At 54.2% G+C, this 19629-nt stretch overlaps 1 protein-coding gene across 4 annotated transcripts in view; it reads right to left on the bottom strand.

The window, feature by feature from the left end:
• Positions 1-19629, bottom strand: part of DPP6 (dipeptidyl peptidase like 6) — an 854635-nt gene that overhangs the window by 17855 nt on the left and 817151 nt on the right. For 3 of the 4 annotated variants that reach the window (XM_042976118.1, XM_042976101.1, XM_042976113.1), the window contains exons 17-19: positions 16559-16606; positions 12532-12567; positions 3703-3801 (exon numbers count right to left, since the gene is read on the bottom strand). In XM_042976118.1, coding sequence (XP_042832052.1) covers positions 3703-3801; positions 12532-12567; positions 16559-16606 — 183 coding nt within the window. The remainder of the gene's footprint in view (positions 1-3702; positions 3802-12531; positions 12568-16558; positions 16607-19629) is intronic. The other variant, XM_042976107.1, reaches the window with a different exon arrangement.

The following is a 19629-nucleotide window of genomic DNA, read 5'->3' as shown; positions in this document are numbered from 1 at the left end:
ATCGCTTCCCTCGGGAAAGCCTTCACCTCTGGTGCCATTAGGTGAAAACAACAAAACATAACGAAACGAGACGTGTCGGTAGGGTCACATTTTTCAGATCTTTGGGGGGCCCCAGAGGGGTGACATTTAGGTGCCGGTCCCTGCACACACCTGCTTTTCCAGCACCTGCGTTCCTGTCTGCCACGGAAACTTCATGCTGGAGACAAATCTCAAGTGGCAAGGGTGGGAGAGTTGATTGTTTCCGAAGGTCTTTTCTCTGCATTTCTGGAGGGGATGGCGTCCACCCATCAGTGGACAGAACTACTGTGGCAGCAGCATGCAGACAGGCTTGAAGAAGGAGGGCGCTGGGCCCAGCAGAGAAGCAAACATGTAAAGGAGCACGGTCTGGCCTCAGAGGCTGTGGTAGGAGGCAACGGGTGTGGGGAAACGTGAGGGAGTGTTCCGGAATACTTGCTGACGGGGACGGGGGTTGGGGCAGGAGGCGGAAGTCTGGCCACGGAGGGCCACCGGGCCGGCTTCACAGAGTGTGGCACGTGCCAGGGCCCTGTGCGCGGCTGTCGTCGTGAGCCGCGAACGGACAGCCCCATGTCCCCACGCCGCACTGGGCCCTGCACGTTATGGAGCCCGTCTCGGGGTCTTCAGATATAGACACAGAAGGGAGAGGGGGTCGGAGCAAACCTGGAGATGGCCGGTCCACTTACTCATCCGTCCTCCCACTCCTCCCTCCCTCCATCCGGCATCTGTTAGAATCATCTTATCTTCTTGCCCTTTGGATCTTCCTCGCGGAAGGAAACGACAAAACTCTGCTGTTTACTTAAGGGTTCTCATGAGTTTCAGTGTCCAAGTAACTGGACTCCAGGGCCGGTGTGAAAAACGGAACGAGTCAAGGACGCCATCCGTGTGGGCAGGCCACATTTTCCCTTGACCTACTTCTTTGGAACAGGAGGGGCCACTGACAAGAATCTCTGTCGCAGAATACGCCAAACTGTCCAGAGTGGCTCTCTTTCTAGAACACGCTCCGACAGGGACGGGGGCGGGATTTGCGACAAACAAGTGGTTACTGGTTGGTTACTCGGCTGAATCCACCAGGAGCTCGCGACATTCTCAGGGCACACGCCCCGCTTCAGGAGAGGCGTCCACTGTCGCCCGCGAGGCGCGGGGTTGCTTGACGTCCCAACGGCAGCCCGACAAGAGCTGCTGTGTTACAGGCTCGCCGTGTTCTTCCCGCCGGCATCTCGCTGGTTCTTACGCTCGCCATCAGAGCTGGGGTTCCCGTGGCTCTTGTGGGTCCTCATACGCCGCCTGGACCCGGGCCCCTTCTGCTCCCTTCTTTTTAGCTCTACGATTTCCCCTGAGCCCTGATGGAGGCATCTGTGTCCTAGTCTCTCCGCGTCTACGTCTTTTTAATTTACCGCTTCTCTCCCTCTCATGAATAAGCAGGCCTGAGCTCGGCCTGCTGGGCTTTCGGCTCCCTGGGCACCCAACGCTGTCCGTGGTTCCAGGGCTGAGTGTGTCCTGTGGCATCTGAGTGCATCTCATGGACACCCAGGGGAAAACCAACTGGCAGGGAGACGGTGGGAATGACCCTCGGGCCTGTGGGAAGGGACCCCCGCGGCCCTAACCACATTTCTTGGCCAGGGCAAATCGCCACAGCCCCCGTTTGTGCTTTTCCTATTTGTTTCTTCTCCCATCTCTAGACCCTTCCTTATTTACTTCCTTCACCGTCTCCTTCATCAGAGGGATCACCTTTGAGGTGTTTTATAAGGGAAGCCTCTGGACCCAGGGCTGGGGGGCAGGGATTTGAAGTACACCGTATTTCTCGACTCTCAGAGATGAATATGTAACCTCACATGCATCTCTAGCTATGTATAGAAAAGTTCTAACGTCATGTGACCCCACAGGGAAAGAATAGGATTGGGATGTTTTGGCACATGGCCTCTGGGTGGACGGCAGGTGCTTCCAGGTCAGGGGTCCCTCTGTGCCCACTGACCACCGGGGCTCTCCCACAGGCTGGGAGTCCACATCGGCCTCCTGACTTACCCCACAGCGAGCGCCGGCTCGGGCTGCTCCCTGCCCTGGACCGCACGCTCTCCTGTGTGCCAACCTAAAGCCCATTCCAAGGACCCCGTCCAAGCCCCACCTTCCTGGGAACCTTCCCATGATTCCAGCCCACTCTCATGCTCTGTTCTGAACTTGTGGGCCATTTGCTTTCTGCTCTAAAGGATGCAGCTCGACCACGTGTACTGTTTGGGTCAGGCTGATCTTGTTTCATGGGGGAGAGCCTTGGCTCCTGACCACAGGAGATCAGTCTGTTAGGTAGCTGTGTCTTCACTAACAAGGGGGTACTTAATAATGCTCCGGGTCCACTGGCCTAGGTGATGAGCCATTGTCCCCCTGTAAGGGACTGGGTAGAGAAAGAGCTTCCAGTGGTGGTCTGGACATCACTCATCAATCTCAATATTCTCCCATTGACCACTGGTGACCTTCTACTCCTCTTCAACCAAGAGCTCTAACAGTTACCATCAATCAGTCGTGTTTTCTCAAGAGAGGAGACCCATTTACCAACCTCAGAGGTGATGGGTACATGGACCTGAATGAAGGACTCCGTGATACCTTCAAGGGGGAAATCTAAATCGTTTAAGAGAAGGGTGCCATCTCCCAGAGTAGGCAAGTCTGGAGGGGGATAGAGCTCAGGGGGAAAGACAGACGTATCTGGGGCATTTTGCATGAGGGGTTTCCAAAGGTAAACATCTGGTGGGCAGTTAGGATGCCAGGGCTGGCTGGGTTGACTAGGGAGCCATCCGAAGAGAGGAGGATTGAACCTATGGGGACCCGCGTCCCCCCCTGGAGCTATGAGAGCAACCAGTGCTCTGGGGCTACAGTGCCTGGTGGGTTCCAGCACAGCGTTGGAGCTCATAAAAGCCTATTGGATGCACGAATGGACAGTTCAGGACCAAGAAGGAAACAGAAAAGGCAGAGTTCTGGGTGCTTCTTGGGTGGTTACAACACATCAGTCCTCCATTACATTATTTCCCCCATTCTGAAGATACCCCCTCGGCCCATGATCAGCACTGACAGGTTAGACGATGAAGCAGAAAAATACCAAATGGAACAGGAAAGGAATCTCCACACGGAGGACGTTTTCTCTGGATGGTGTCATGACGTGTCCCCCCCAAAGGAGAGAGTTCCAGCCTGGGACCTTATTTAAATTGTCAGCCTCTTGAGGAGAGGCTTTTTTTTTTTTTTTTTTAATTGCCAGAGAAGCATCTTGGTTCTCAGCACAATAGCTTGGTGCAGGATGCTTTCCCCCCATGAGCCCCGCCTGAATCTCTTCCTTGCTGGCTGGAATGCATTTCTAGCCATGAAGCCCAGCGAGCGTGGTGCAGGGGGGAGCCTCAGATGCACAGTAACCTACTGCTGATGGTTGGGCTGTTTCAGACTAGACGTTTGCTTTCCTTGTAAAGAGGACAATGCAGGGGCGCCTGGGTGGCTCAGTCAGTTGAGTGAACGACTCTTGATTTTGTCTTAGGTCATGACCAAATGGTTCGTGGGATTGAGTCCCACGCTGGGCTCTGTGCTGAAGGTGCAGAGCCTGCTTGGGATTCTCTCTCCCTCTCTCTCTGCCCCTCCCCTGCTTGTGCGCATGCTCTCTTTCAAAATAAATAGTAAACTTAAAAAAATGGGAGACAATGCAGTACTTACTGTAATCGTCAACCTCGATCTTCCTGTATTCTACTTTTGGCATCTGTCGGTCATGTACGGCCTTCTTTACGTGTTCGTTTGTTTCTAGGTCATAAATTTCTAAGCGAGAGAAAGGAAAATGACACAGTCAGACTCAGCAGTCATTTATGGAAGCCAAGTGTTGTCATGTGCATCAGACCACTAATTCCTACACTGGGCCTGGAGGTGATGATTACTATTTCTTTTGCACAGACTAGGAAACCGAGACATTAGATAACTTGCTCAAGATACAGGACAAGGTGGAGTGCCCAGTCTCAAGTCAGGAGCTTGGGTAGACGGAAGATTCCTCCCCCGTATTAGGCAACTCCTCCGCCCCCTATAAATCGTCTTTCCGCAAGGCATTTCTCACTCACACGCATAGGTCTGGGTATGTTTTATCCCAACACTGCTGGTTTTGGAAAACCAACATCACATACCTGTTAGGACAGATGAGTTTCCGAATATAGTGGCCACAATAACGGTGGGGAATAAATTTAAGAATTCCCTGAGCTTGCACCAAAACCCAACCTAAGCCTAACCTACCCTAAGCCTGGGTTAACAAGGCTTAGGGCAGAAAGTCGCCACAGGGCGAAAGCACCCCCAGCGTAGAACAAGGGGTCGAGCAGAAAGCCACTTCCACAGGACGAAAGCGTCTGAGAACAGGTAGAAGTGGAAAGCCCCACAGCAGGGCAAAGATGTCCAGAGCTAACTAGCAAGAAAAATGCCTTGTTAACCCTGAGGTAGCATGCTCTATCTGACTTAGTCCCTAGAAAAGTTCAGATAAACAGACACGGTGACTGATGCCTGCAGTAAATGGCCATCTGCTCAGCGTCAGCATTTTGATTTGTATTGACCCTAACCCCTAACACTGCATACCTTTGAAACCCCCTTTCTCTCACACACAAGTTAATGATCACTGTTTTATTGTTTCTTTCTGCACGTCCATCACATTTGTAAGCCTTCTGATCCTAGTAAATATGGAGCAAGGACCCTTACTTGGGGCTCTTGTCCCTCCCGGACATTAGCCTCTCTCGTATTCAATTCTGCGTCTGCTCTCTTGCTGGACAAGACAGAACTCCAGACTCAAAGTCTGCAACAAATAACCAAGGAAAGAAAAGAGAGTAGAGGCTGGAGTATGCTCTTTATTAAAATTTTACAGGAAAAGTGGATTCAGATCTCTCACCCTACTCGTAATGTGGTCTGGCTTGGCACACCTTAATTTGGATGATCATATTAGCTGGCAGTGATACAGTGCAGCGAGACTGGCCCTTTCCCCTCCAAATTAGAGAGAGAGGGGTCAGTCCTATGCTGGCTCCTTACATGCACGTGCACCCAGTGGTATTTGTCCAGGTGCAAGGATGCTCTCAACAGCCCAGTTCACTAATCTCCTCCTTCCTCCTACTCCACCATCTGCTCTATAATAAAACCACCGGATTTGACTTCCTCCTTCCTATCTTACTTTGAGCCTATATGTGGGGACACCTTGTGGTTCATTATGAAAGGAAATTTTGTCTGCAAGGAACTCCACCTTTGAAACATTCATGAATATTTTAAAGAGTAAACTCACACCACATGCAATGCTACAAGGAACGGTGAACTGTCCCCATAGAAACTCCTTTTAAGAACAACAGACACCCTAAGTGACACCTTTAGCACGAAGGCACCTGGAGGCCAAATATCGCCCAGAACCAGGAGTCTCCAGCACTGAGCAGTGTTATCTGTGAACAGCACAAGGCTACCAGTGGTGCTCAGGGATCCGGGGGATTCTTTGTGAACAGAAACGGCAAACGCCCTCAGGGGCCAGTGGAAAGGGACAGTTCCAGTTGCTGGACACATATTTGAAAATTCAGCTTTGATGGGGCGCCTGGGTGGCTCAGTCGGTGAAGCGTCCGACTTCGGCTCAGGTTCGTGAGTTCGAGCCTCGCGTCGGGCTCCGTGCTGACAGCTCAGAGCCTGGAGCCTGCTTCCGATTCTGTGTCTCCCTCTCTCTCTTCCCCTCTACCACTCACACTCTGTCTCTCTCCCACTCAAAAATAAATAAGCATTAATTAAAAAAAAAGGAAAAAAGAAAATTCAGCTTTGATATGAAGGTGAGGGAGGAAATGGTAAAACTAAATTTTCAAACAGGTAGAGTTAAAGGTAAAAACCTCTTAAGTTGGACCAAGATTGTGAAAGATTCTGAACACCACATGGCAGCCAAGACATGGGGTCCTTCGTAGACAGCAAGTCGGGACACCTGTGTCTGCGAGGGACGTACAGGGAGGTCCAAGCACACTTGGCCTCAACTCGGAGACCCGGAGATGTGGCTGAGAGACGGCACGCTCTACCTTCTGGCCATGCACGCGAGTTAGGGAAGGAGCGCAGCCCCGGGATGGCAGGTGGCCCCGCTGCCCACCCCACGTCCACAGCCCGGACTCCTCAGAGGGCCGATGCAGCACTCTGAGTCTAAATGCCCTCCGCCTGTTAAGAGTGTTGCAGGCACTCAGTGGAGAGAAATTGGTTTGGGAGATATTAACTGTTTCTTATCCGTATCCTAGTCACACCGATAGGGCGGGAAGTCTAGAAGGTAGTTCTGCAGGGTAAGGAGAAAAGTAGCATTTTTCAAGTTCCTGGCTGCCACAGAACCTTTGCACTTGCTGTTCCCTCTGAAGGAAGTTTTTTTTGCCGGCTCCTCCTCCATCAGGTCAAACATCACCTCGTCAAGCAGAAGTCCGTCTCAGGTACCCCTCTTCACACCAAGGGCAAGAGTTGTGGTCATTTGTCAGACTCCTTCCCACCCTCCAACTCCCCAGGCATCGGTGTTTGGTCCCATCCCAGGGACGAAACGCGTGAGTTTCCAGTCACCCGAGTAGATGGGGAAATCCAGTTCATACCCCGGAAATGGTGCCTCCCCACAGGAGCCAAGTCTGGGTTTCTCCCCAGGCTTTCTCCCTGTTCCCTCACGGCCCCTTTCCATGGCCGCAAGAGGGTCTCTGCTGCAGAAGAAGCTGGGAGGGACTGGGAGGTCCTCCTGGGTGCTTCAGAAGCCTGGGGGCTTTCAGGGGTTCCCAGGGTTTCAGGCCTGTCGAGTGGTGACAGTTGACACAATCGAAGCCCCTCCACCATCGTTCCCCGCATGAAACGACGCACAGTGAAACCAAAGCACACTTCCGTTGCACTGACGGGAAAGCGTATGGTATCTGATGGACGCCCGGCAGACACAGGTTAACACTGAGTTAATGCCGGGACCAGGATGGAATTCATGGACGCTGCCCCAGACCTGTACTCCGTGCAAGAGCCGGTGCACAGACCTTCTGGAAGCCTCAATCTTCAGGGAACCTGCGATCTTTCCCTCCCTGTGTGCCCACAAGATAAGCCCAGGTGGAGACAGGTAAGGGACTAGGGGTGTGCAAATGCGGGCCAAGCTGGACGAGGGGAATTAGCAGGCACATGAGTAGACCGTCTTCACCAGCAAGAACAAAGGCGGCCCACTGCCACCGAGAGGCAGCAGCACGCGTTTGCTTCCGGGGTGCAGGCGACAGCCTCAGCTGGGGAAATTTGTTGGTGGCAAGGCCAACTGGACCACCAGAGCTCAAAACGCAAGAGGACCGAACGGAGCCTCTCAGTTTATCACGACACGCTCCTCCGTCCGTGGGCACGCGTTTGAATTCGGTCTTTCTGGCATCACTCAGCAATCTCCGATGCTGATCCTGAAGGAGAAATTTCGTGCTTAGGTTTGCCGAGTCGTTTTGCTGCCCACCGAGCTCAGCTCGCCTGGAGCTGGCGAGAACGCAGGCTCGCCTCCGGAACAGCCCGTCCGTTCCTGGACCCCGGAGCGCCGGCTTCGAGTGGGAGTGCGCAATGTTCTCATCGAGCACTGACTCTACAGACCGCGTTTGAATAGCTCGCCCTCTGTATTGAAATCCCACCCTTCACAGAGGCACCAAAGCAACAGACTATTAAATTTAGTTAAATATTAGATTTCTCATTTAATGATTGCCCACACAACTGGTTTTATCAGCAGAGAGCTGGCTGGCCCACAGGGGAGTTGAGTTAAGCCATTTTATTTGTTCCCATAATTGCATTCAAAGAAGGCAGGAGCTCAGCAGAGGAAATAAGAGAAGATTGGCATGTTCCCGGAGGACTCTTCTTTTGACTTCAGGGCCATGGGGACCTCCAGTCTGGAGCATACAAATGGCCACTCCTTAATTAAATGTGAGCCCCCTCTAATATTTGGTGGAATTAGCTATTATCAGATCTGGACACAGTGAGACCGCAGAAGCAAATGCCTGCTCATGGGGGCTGCCTCCCTGCCCGTGCCCCGGCGGGCGGATGGGGCATGGCCCGTGGGCGGTTCGCGGACTCTGTTGGTTCAGGGAAGCAGTGGGGGCATCACCGCTTGGCTGAATTTGGGGAAATGTGACCAGAATCTAACAGAAGCCAACAGGCGACTGACCTGATGACGATGAGAACAGCCCGCTCCCCTCGTGGCATTTCTGTAGGAGGTGGAGCGCAGGAGAGCACGTGCACGGAGAGTCGGCGTCCGCTTCGCCCTGCTGCGTGGTCTCATCGCCCTGCATGGGTTTCCTGTGCCTCTCACCGCGCAGGCCTGTCCTGGCACACTGCCGATGGCTTCCTCGTGTGCACCTGCCCCTGGTCGGCCGCCCCAGGGCCGTGCGGCTCGGACCAGTGCCGGCTGACGCCATGCCAGCACGGGCGCCCCTGTGCTCCCGGAGATCTCCTTTCTCTGAACGCTGAATGTCCGGTCGTTAGAGTCACTGTCACACAGTCGGGTAACAGTTGCTCTTTTTTGCTCTAGGTTTGTCTTCAGTAGGATTTTAAGGAACTTGAAGGCAGAGTCCCTGTGAATGAACTGATCTTTGGCACAACCGCTGGCATCTGGCCAGGCAGGTGAATGGGATTAATCAGGAAGGGCTGTGTGTTGCCTGGGCTGACGTGGCCCCCTCCCCACAATGCACTACACTGCCACTTAGTTCTGGGTGCAGCGGTGGGTGGGGTGGCAGCGACCTAGGAGGGAGAGAGGGAGGACGCCAAGGCAGGGCTGGGAGGCTCGCTGTGTGCCGTTCTCTCTGTCGACCACACGCACGCTCGCTCACCGAACGTGCCGTATTTTGGTCTAAAATGACCCATCTGTAAATCTGATCACTCCATCCCCCACAAAGGCTGCCTGTGTGTGGAGTCCTGGGGATCCAGAAGACTTTCCGGATACACAGACAACGAGGGTTTGACAGAATGGGTCATTCCAGGCTTGGGGACACCTGGTCTCTCTGACGTCCGTCTCCCCTCTGACCGGCGGGCCACAGAGGATGTGGTCTGTGGGCGGTTACTCAGGAAAAGATGCAGAGAGGTCAGGGTGGCTCCCAGACAGCGAGGACCATGTGGGCAAGGCCAGGCCACCAGGCAGCTCGCGTCTCGTACGATTTCAGAAAAGGACTGTCTTGATGTCCGCTGCAGGGGGAGTTGCTTTTGCATCTTTATAAAGACCCACGTGAGGAAGAAGAGAATCCTGTCCGTGAGTGTTGGTAAGGCAGTGGGCCTGGGCAGCCAGGGCAAACCTGGGGTTTGCCAGCACGCACTCAAGAACATGCTGTGCGGGCGCCTGGGTGGCTCAGTCGGTTAGGCATCCGACTCTTGACTGCGGCTCAGATCATGATCTCACGGTTTGTGAGCTGGAACTCCGTGTCGGGCTTTGTGTTGACAGTGTGGAGCCTGCTTGGGATTCTCTGTTTCCCCTCTCTCTCTGTCCCTCCCTCGCTTGTGCTCTCTCTCACTCTCAAAAATAGATAAACAAACAAAAAAACAATGTAAAGAACACGCTGTGGGGTGCTGCCTGCGAACACACACCACGCCCACCTCCACCGCCCCCTGCACTTCCTCCCGCTGGCCAGGGAGCCGACCGGGAGGGCGCCGCGATTGCCGACAGGGCATCCACACAGCTGAGTGGTACTCCCTCTCCTACTTACGTTACAACCAGCCGCAAATTAGCTGTGTTTTGTTGGTTTTTCTATCCCGGTACCTAAGTTGTTTGAATACCCAGGCATCAAATGAGTATACTTTGGTCCCAGGCATAATTACGTTCTTAAGGAAACAGCTTTTAAATAATTCAGAGTCACATCTGTGAACACCCTGCAGGCTCTGCTCGTAGATAAGATTTTCTAAAGGGAAAGAAGTCAAATATTCCCAGGGTGGCTCTGGGGTCATGGGGGAGGAGGAGGAAGGACAAAGAATTCTGAAACAGTAATTTCAAATTTCAGAGCAGGGCTGGAGTGGATGCAACGATCGGCCCAGAGCCAGACCCCTGACCTCGCAGGGCCCGTCTCGCCACCTGCCGTGCGGCCTTCCTGCGGCCCCCACCCTCCGTGCCTGTCACGGTCGAAGAGCACAGGCCTCACGTTAGCTGGCAGTCCGGGCTTCCCACAGTCTGTCCAGAAGCCGCCTTCCGGAGAGCCGGCTGGCCCTCCCGCCACTGCCACAGGCACGCGGAACCCCACATCTCCGTCTCCCTCCACACAGCAGGGTGGAACGGCCTTCCTGACGCACGAGGTGGCTGTGTCACTCTGCTTGCCGTGTCCAAAGCCAGCATGAGGTTCAAACACCGCTAGGGGCTTGGCGCTGAGCCAGACCGGGCCGGGGGTGGTTTTGGGAACTGTGATCAGAGAATCTGCGATTGTCCGCACATTGCTTAGACTATCGTGACGGCACAGCCGTCTCCAGCTGCTGCGTCCTGGGGTCCGGGAGAGAGCCCCCGTGGTCAGGACTACGTGCTTGGGGTCAGTGAGCCATGGTTTTGGTCCTGGACGAGGCGGTGCCATCCGGTAATTTGCTGTAACGAGGCACGTGCAGGATACCGTGCGCAAAGCCCTTGGGCGGGCTGGCCATGGGATGAGATGGCCCCCCGGTTAACGCTGAAAGTGGTGAATGCCACGACGATGGGGCACTCAGTGGCCAGCACCAGAGGTGAAGTTTAAGGGCTCGGTCCTTCCAGCCCCCCGAATACTTCCTGGCCCACTCCAGCCCAGAAGCAGCACCTTCTCTTCCTCCGGGGGGGGTGGGGAAGGGGGCCAGCATGGGCCTCCAGGCCGGCTCACCATGGGCACCAGATGGAGAACACTAGATCTGCAGAAGCCCCTCAGGCCGCGTTGACAGCAAGGCCAATGGATGGTGGGCCAGAGGCAAAGGCCAGGCTGGAAAGAGGACCCACCGCTTTCTAGCCGTACGTGCATGTGTGCGCATGTGTTTCCTCGATTTTCTTAACTGGAAAATGGGGGTGATAGCAGACTGTCACGTGAGGACAGAACGGGCCCATAGCAAGTGATTCCTAAGTGCTGGCCTAGTCACGTGGATGTCATGGTTACTCTCCGGGCCCCTGGCCAGGTCAAGTTTCCAGAACATATTCCCAGCATAGCATCACTCATAACGAGCCCACGTGGGGTGGGGCTTGGCAGCATCGAGGATGCGGGACCGTAGGCTGGGTTTGTGACTACAGATGAGAGGCGCCTGCCCGCCCTTCACCTTGTGCCGCGCCTGGAAGGAAAGAACTCAGCTCACCTGGAGCGCACCTGCATGTGAGGGCGGTCGGCTGGTCCCGGCCCAGCAGGGGTCACACTCGTGGACCCGCAGCTTCGACCACCGCCCACTCCAGGCAGGGGCCCGGCCCCCCACACGGACTCCTCAACGGAGAGGGACCCACCCAGTGTCACAAACACCGAGAACGCTTTGTTCTGTGCCGGTGACGCGGCTGGGGACGAGATGGGGCGAGAAGCTCTGTCAGAGGACACATCGAAAGTTACATACAGAGAAAAGAGCCTCTCACACATCCTGCCGACAAAACCCGAGGCTGGGACCCCAAGCGCGGGGTCCGATATGCTACCACACCTACAGCTTCTGGTTCTCTCTGTCCAGGAGGACCCAGGCCCGTCTGCGGTGCCACGCTCTGTGACGGAGCAGGAGGAGCTGGGGGTTCCAGGCATGGGGTCTCCTGCTCTGGTACTTATTTTCAAGTCACGTCATCTGCTTGGGCCCCACGCTGGCGGCTGGCACCCAACAGGCTTGCCATCAATGTTCTCACTGAGTGAGCTGAGAAATTGGAACATTTTTCCATTTTACCTCATCTTTAAGAACGCGGAGCAGACTAGAGGGTTCACTGTGACTTGCTGGTGTTTACCTTTACTCTCCCTTTCCTTTCTTCCTTCTTTTCTCTCTTTTTAAACCCACTTCCCACCATCTCCTTGAAGAATTCAGATGATTTGCTCTTCGACAGTCAGAACTCCAGAAGAAATAACGCATTAGCTGTTGGGATTCCCGCGATCCGAGCCTCAGTTTTGTCATCTGTGACACGGAGCTGGCCGCCCTTCTCACGGGTTATTGATGAGAAGCAAGGAAAAGAGCCTCATCATGCGCTATGCGACTGTACTGTGACCGTCACAGCCCTTGGGCATCACGTGTCACATCAGACTACCGAGGCCGTGGGGTCTGGCTTCTGCTGAGGACACGGGGGATTCTCAGACCAAGGGAGCCCCGAGGGATGAGCACTGAGGCTGCTGAGTGGGTGGGACCAACACGCCGTCTACATGGGGCGTGAGGAACACTCCTTCCGGAGCTCTGTGGCCCGCAGCTGTCGGGGTCTCCGACCTCCAGCCTTGGAAGTGAAGAAGTTCGAGTAGTTGTTGCCTACCATCCGTTTCAACTCCCAGATCTGGGATTTCCAGAACGAAACAGCTTTCTTTTCTTCTCCGTGATGAGCCCCCTATGCACGGCCACCTGACGCCCAGTGAGTCAAACAAACCAGCACTTGGCCCTCGTCCTTCCTACCTGTCCAAACGGAGCCCGCTTCTTCTCTGGGAATTCCTACAGCAGAGTTGGGAAAATGAGGACAATTTTTTTTAAAGAAAATCACAAAAACAACCGAAATCTCAAATCCCTACCAAATTTGAAAAGTCCACAAATCTCTACCCTTCATGGAGGTCTCTCGGACCTTGACTCTGGGTCTGACAAAGACCCCAGGATTCGCATCCCTGCTCATGCCAGGCACTGACCAACATGTGCCTCTCTGTTTAGGTCTGTTATTACGTCTTCTGTCTTCTGTGCCCTCAGAAGATTCCAGGCTCACACGGGTAGGAGCGGGTCCCTGGCCCCACGCCCCCATAACCACCCATCTGTCCCTGGAGCTTCCCCTGCTGGCTCTGTGCTCTCCTCCTGCGTTCCTGCGTCCCTAGGCGGTGCTCACGGCCACAGTCAGAGAACCCTCCCTGGTGTGTGTGGGGTCAGCCCCCTCATAGGGACCCCTCCAGCACGAGCACCACTGTCACAGTCTGGGGCCTCTGGAGAGCACTCCATGGGCTGGCTCAGGGAAGTATCCGACAAGCAGGCAGAGTGATCTATACAAAAATGGCCCATATTTCTGCACTCAGTCACTTCTCTCAAGGACTGGCAAAGGTTGTCAGTGGCATCCTAGACCCATGCTCCTTCGTCCTGTGACGGTGACAGCAGGCACCATGGGCCTCTCTTCCTCCTTCCTGGGCTTCCCTTGCACCTTGGCGGGCCCACGTGAGGGGGTTCTGGCTGCTGGAAATATTGCATACCACTGCTAGGCTGTGCAAGGTCTGATGTCCTGACCCACAGCATCTTCCCTTTCTCTTTCTTCCCGTCCACGTGGCCGGAAGCTGGGGTGACGATGACGGGCCACAGTCTGGAAGGAACTTGCAAGCCCAGGTTCCTCCCAGAAGAGCGACAAGGATCACACCATCTGAACTTTGTGTGAGCGAAATATAAACCTTTGTTTTGCTGTGTCGTGTGTTGGACTGTGTCCCCCAAGATGCTGAAGTCCTAACCCCCCCCCCCCATATCTTATTTGGGATGAGGGTTTTTGCAGAGGAGACAAGTTTAGTTGAGGCCATCAGGGGCCCTGATCCAATACGACTGGTGTCCTTAGGAAAAGGGGGACATTTGGACACAGGGACGCACACAGGGAGGCCGTGTGAGGAGGCAGACTGGCTCTCACACAAGCCAAGAAACACCCATAATTGCCAGAAGCCACCAGAATCCGGGCAGAGACCTGGACCAGACTCTCCCTTACAGCCTCCGGACAAAGTTGCCTGCTGACACCTTGCTCTTGAACTTGCAGCCTCCAGAGCCGGGAGAGAATCCAGCGCCCCACGTGTGCCGCGCTGGGACGGGAGCCCCGGGAGACTCCCACGTGAAGATTTGGGTGGTGGCACTCCCAGCAGCTGTTAGCGCTCGGCCATGAAACCCCAACTTTCTCTGAGGTGCAAGGAGCCGGGACAAAAGCCATCTCTGTGCGTTCTCCACAGCCAGCGGGACGCGGGACTAAGCTGTGACCGGCAACAGGAACGCGGGCGTGCGGGTGGCCCTTGCAGGAAGCCAGCCTGCAGGGACGGTCGTGCTTTGCCTTCTCTCCATCTTCCGGCCACTTTTCATCACGAAGCCACTCAAGGGTGGAAGTGACGAGCTGGACAAGTGGTGGGGCAGGCAGGAGGGCATGATCACTGTGGAGCTGGCGTGGCAGACGGGGATGCACACAGAGAGCAACGTGTTCCGTCCCGCTGAAGCGACTGCTGTGTTAGGGTTCCATGACACCGCCAGACCCTAACTGACACGCGAGGTTCTTCTACTTTATTTTTTTTATTTTTTATTTTATTTTTTTTAACGTTTATTTATTTTTGAGACAGAGAGAGACAGAGCATGAACGGGGGAGGGGCAGAGAGAGAGGGAGACACAGAATCGGAAGCAGGCTCCAGGCTCTGAGCCGTCAGCCCAGAGCCCGACGCGGGGCTCGAACTCGCGGACCGCGAGATCGTGACCTGAGCTGAAGTCGGACGCTTAACCGACTGAGCCACCCAGGCGCCCCAAGGTTCTTCTACTTTAAAAGAAGCCTTTGGGGCGCCTGGGTGGCTCAGTCGGTTGAGCGTCCAACTTCGGCTCGGGTCATGATCTCGCAATCTGTGAGTTCGAGCCCCGCGTCGGGCTCTGGGCTGACGGCTCAGAGCCTGGAGCCCGCTTCGGATTCTGTGCCTCCCTCTCTCTCTGCCCCTCCCCCACTCATGCTCTGTCTCTTTCAAAAACAAACATAAAAAAATAAAAAAAAAATAGGGCATAGTTCCATGTGCTCTGTACCCAGCCTCCCCCAGGAGTGACGGCCTCCGTGACCCGGCGTGGCCTCGAGAGCAAGACACCAACACTGGGGCGGGGCCGCTGGCCACGCACCTCATTCAGTTTTCATCAGACTGTAGATTTTTAAGAAGGGAAAAACTTCATGAAATATCGGGAAATTATCTATGTCCTCTTGTATTTTAACAAACCCTCTTAATGGAACAATCCATGTTTTCGTCAGAAAAAAAGGATGCCCCAGCAGAGGCTTTGTGAAATACTTCCATCTTTTCTGGTGAAATCCGTAGCTAAGGAGATTCTGGCATGAACACTCGAGGGCTGTCATGCGGGCCGTGTCTGTCGATCCCACAGACACCTGCCTTGGGGTGGGGGTCCTGGCCCGACCCGCTGGGCAGGCTCCCCAGGACTCTCCAAGCCCTCGTGCCGGGAAGAGCGGGCAGCCTGTGGGCGGGCAGGGGAGGCGGGTGCAGCCCAGGGAATCCTGCGTCAAACCGTGTCCCTACTGGACGTGTGGCCAGACCCCCAAACCTCACAGGCTCCTAGAAACGTCCCCCAGTCGTGCTGGAGATGAGGCCTGGGGCCGGGCACCCTTCGCCCTGAACCCCCACCCCCCCAGCACACAGGGAGGCCAACGCAGCCCCCTCCCTCCCTTCTCCCCTTTGAGGGCCACACAAGTGTTTTGAGTGGGTTTTGTAACCATCTGATGTCCCTCTTTTTGCCTTTTTTTTACATTTAAGTGATTTTAAAAATCTATTTCTGATTTTTTTTTAATTATGCATTTCTAGTCATTATTTGATGAGCTTTGTGGAATACTGTCATTATTTGGGAATACTCTCTAAATGCTGTCTCTTGAAATAAATCTGTTTTACCCACTTTTGAACACTTTGACCACTTTTTAACCAGTGTCTGAACAGATGGCGGGAGACCCCCTCTTCCACGCTTTCCCCCTTGCCAGCGCCGTTCGAAGCCCTACCACCGAGGCAGGAGTCAGAGTCACTGACGGCCTGCTGCCGTGACACTCGAGGGACGTGCAGGGTCACCCCACCATCGGGGCCTCAGGTCTGACTTGCTGTTCGAGGGCGGGGTACAGAGCGGGGGCGGGTGGTGCCCCGGTGGGAAGGAGTGAGGAGTTGGGAGGAAGGAGGCAGTAGGGCTCCTTGGGGACAGAGGGTCAAGAAGTAAGGCCAAGAAGGGGACAGACCTCTGCATGTGCGTGTCAACCTGCACGGGGTCCCCTCAAGCAAAAATGTGCTGGGAGGTCCTCAAGAGGCTCCGGAAAGTTTCGTCCCTGCAGCGGCATGCACGTGAAGCCCCTCCGTGCTGTGAAGGTGTCCCCCGGCCACAAGGGCAGGTGAGTGTCAAAGCACCCATGGAGCCTTGGCCCCCAGTGGGAGGTTCTAAGAGGCGGGGAGGGTCGGGAGGGCCAGACTGAGGAGCTGGGGGCCATGGGCCCTGTTCAGCGCCCCACGCGGGGCCCTGCATGGTCGCGGTGGCCTCCGGGCCTCAGCACTCGTGGGGCGGGGGCACCTTCTGTCTGGGTGGCTCTGACATTTGATCGATACTGCCAGTCGTGGGGGTCACTCTGAACTGCGAGGGCATCCCCATCTCTGGCTCTCCAGACAGGACTCCGTGGGCTGGACTCTCTCACAAGGCTCAGCTTCCTCTCTGCCACGGCACGGGAAGGTTCCAGAAAAGAGCAAAAGCCACTTACTTTTCTTATCCGTTGTGTTGTGCACCGTCACCGTGGGGACTCCAGGACCTGGGCAGGTAGGGAGGGGGAGCCAGACAAGAAACAGAAAGAAGGTTGTTAGTGTAGCCGAAGCAGGAGAGAACCCCGGCCTTCCTTACAGCTTGCACACGTGCGGGCCCGGACCGGCCCTGTACTGCAGGCTGTCTGTCTTCCTCTGGGCCCTCGTTCATCACGAGGGGCCCGATGAAAACTCCCTATGTTCCCGCTGCAGAAACGCATTCACATCATTTTACAGAGCCTGACTTGGTTCACCCCCTCCCCGCTCCACGGTCCTTGCACCGACACAAATCACACGCCGTGCGCTGAGTTCGAGTGAACGGCTCAAGCGGCCAATCCTGGACGGCTTCCTGCGAGAGAAGCCATCCCCTCCGCTGGCCTCTTGGAACACCTGGTAAACACTCGCGACCACAGCAGGGCTATGCTGTAGACTCCCGCCTGTGCGTCCGTCTCCCCCGGAACCGTGCTTGCGGCTTCCCAGCTCCAGGCTGCCAGGAAGCCCGGGGCCCCGCGGTGTGAGGGTAGGCACAGACTTCCTTGGCTTCAGTCCATGGTCAACAGCCTTATTCTCGTGAGCAAGGAGAGAGTCCAGAAAGCACAAGGGCTTCCCAAATTATTTTTATATCATTTTGAAAGTAGACTATGAGGTGGGCGACCTTTCTGACCTCCTCTCTGCCCGCTCTGCGAATCCACTCTGTTCCAGCCAGCTGGACTTCTGCAGATATTGAAGGACACGTATCATTCTCTGTGCCCCCAGACGCTGGCATGGCTTTTTTCTTCGTTGAAGTCTCTGCTCGAATGCTTTCTCCAGCCACCCAATGGGAAAGAGCACCTTTCATGACCATGCCACCAGCCCCTACCTGTCCCTGTTTTCTTCCCCTTTAGAGAGGTCACTGTCACATTCTGTAAAGTTGGGTCCTTATAACAGAAATTTTCAGAATTTGCTCACTGTCCGCGTGTTCAACCGCACCAGAGTGTAAGCTCTAGAATTTATAGGGACAAAATGAGATGCTGTCTTCCTGCCGTTATTTCTAGCACCTGGATGGTACTCGGGATATAGTGGGTACTTGACTACATGTTCATGGAGTGAGTGCTGAGTGGTGATCGCAGAGCGTCCAGGAAGGAGCCCTGTGATCCTGGGGGACTGGGGACAATGAAGGCAGGTGGGAAGCAGGTGGGCAGAGAAGGGTCCATCACAGGGACCTGGTAGTCGGGTTGTTTCCTGCTCTCTGCTTCAGGCTGGGGACTCTGGGACACTCTGAGCTCACAGAGATGGGCCACATCTGAGCCGCAGGCGAACAAGGACTGTTTGGGGAGAGGGATGGCTGGAGTTCAGCTTCCTTGGGGTCATCGTAACTTCTGCGTGCTTCTCTGGGGCCATAGACCAGTGGCTCAATTGAGAACCACAAAACCTGGCACAGATCCCACTGTAGTCAGGCTTAAAGACCCCACTGCAGTGGCTAAAGAGTGGTCCCAGTCCAGGGCCCGAAGAGGATGTGCCAGAAAAACAAAGGGGCTGGTTCAGAAAAACAAAGAGGTCCCTGGCTGAGCTGAGACACAGCCTGTGGGTCGCACCAGCCACGGACCTCAGAGCCTGTCCACTGCCCAGGGACTGGACCCAGACACTGTCTCATGCACATCCAAAGTCCGGGAGGCCCTGGGGCCTTATTCCCTCTCCCCCTATGCCCCCTCCACCACTGACCCACAGATAGGATTGCCCAAACCACATGCAAGATATTCAATTACATGGGCATTTCACATAAACACTACAGTATATAAATATATATTTATATGCCGTATACAAATATATATATATATATATATATTTGTATAAATATGTCCCATGCAGTATTTGGGACTTACCACTAAAAAAAATTACTTGCTGTTTGCCTGAAATTAAAGGGAACTGCATGTCCTGTATTTTTGTTTGCTAAATCTGACACCATCTCCCCAGGGGCGCAGGCAGCAGTGATCTGAGAGTCTAGGTGTTTAAATCTAAAGAGACAGCCCTCACCGAAAGGGGTTTAAACACTGGCTGTGGGTTTAAATTATTGAATCAAACTAAGTTTCCCGGCTCAAAGATCCATTTTCCCCCATGGGGAGCTCATGTGGAAGAACAGATCAGTTATTGAGAAATAAAGACACTACATCTATTTCCTCTGCACGTTTCAGGGGGAGTAAATTCGCATACAGAGCGTATCCTGCATTTTGATTAATAATGTAAACAACTATTATTTATTTAGTGCCTACTATGTAGAGGCACTCTGCAAGATGTTTAATATGAGTAATTCATAACGCTCACAGTAGCCCTCCGAAGTCGATCTTACAGATGAGAAAACGCAGGTTCTGAGAGTTTGAAGCCTTCCATCTAACCCACACAGTAAGAAACTCATCCCTCCTCAGTTTTTAATTCATTAACTTGATATATGTTGCTAAAAAAAATGCAAACACTGAAGAACAGAATAAAGTGACAAGTGAAATACGCTTCTGACCCCCACTTCCCAGAGGTGACCTAAATGTCTCCAAAATGTCTTAAGATGATTCTCTGTGTATATGTGGTCATATTTGCACACACACAGAGATTTTAAACAGGTTCAAGCAACATAAAAACACCTGCATAGAAACCAGCAGCTTTGTCAAATCTTAAGGCCGAACCCTATTGCCTCAGTGTTTTGTTTTTGTTTTTGTTTTTAAATAAAACATGGACTTGAGGGCACCTGTCCACCCTTCCCTGATCTCAGCCTGCTCCCTTCCCAGAGGTAACTGTTACCTTGAGGTGACTTATCATCCTCCCGCACCACTTAAAAGATACTTTTGCGGGGCGCCTGGGGGGCTCAGTCGGTTACACGTCAGACTTCGGCTCAGGTCACGGTGTCACAGTTTGTGGGTTCGAGCCCCACATCGGGCTCTGTGCCGACAGCTCAGAGCCTGGAGCCTGCTTCAGATTCTGTGTCTCCCTCTCTCTCTGCTCCTCCCCTGCTGGCACTCTGTCTGTCTCTCTCTCTCAAAGTAACAAATAAGCACTAAAAGAATTA

This window comes from Panthera tigris, chromosome A2, assembly GCF_018350195.1.
Source record: "Panthera tigris isolate Pti1 chromosome A2, P.tigris_Pti1_mat1.1, whole genome shotgun sequence".
NCBI classification, from domain to species: Eukaryota; Metazoa; Chordata; class Mammalia; order Carnivora; family Felidae; genus Panthera; species Panthera tigris.
Note: the sequence above shows the minus strand (reverse complement) of the source record. Positions and strands in the feature narration are given on the sequence as shown.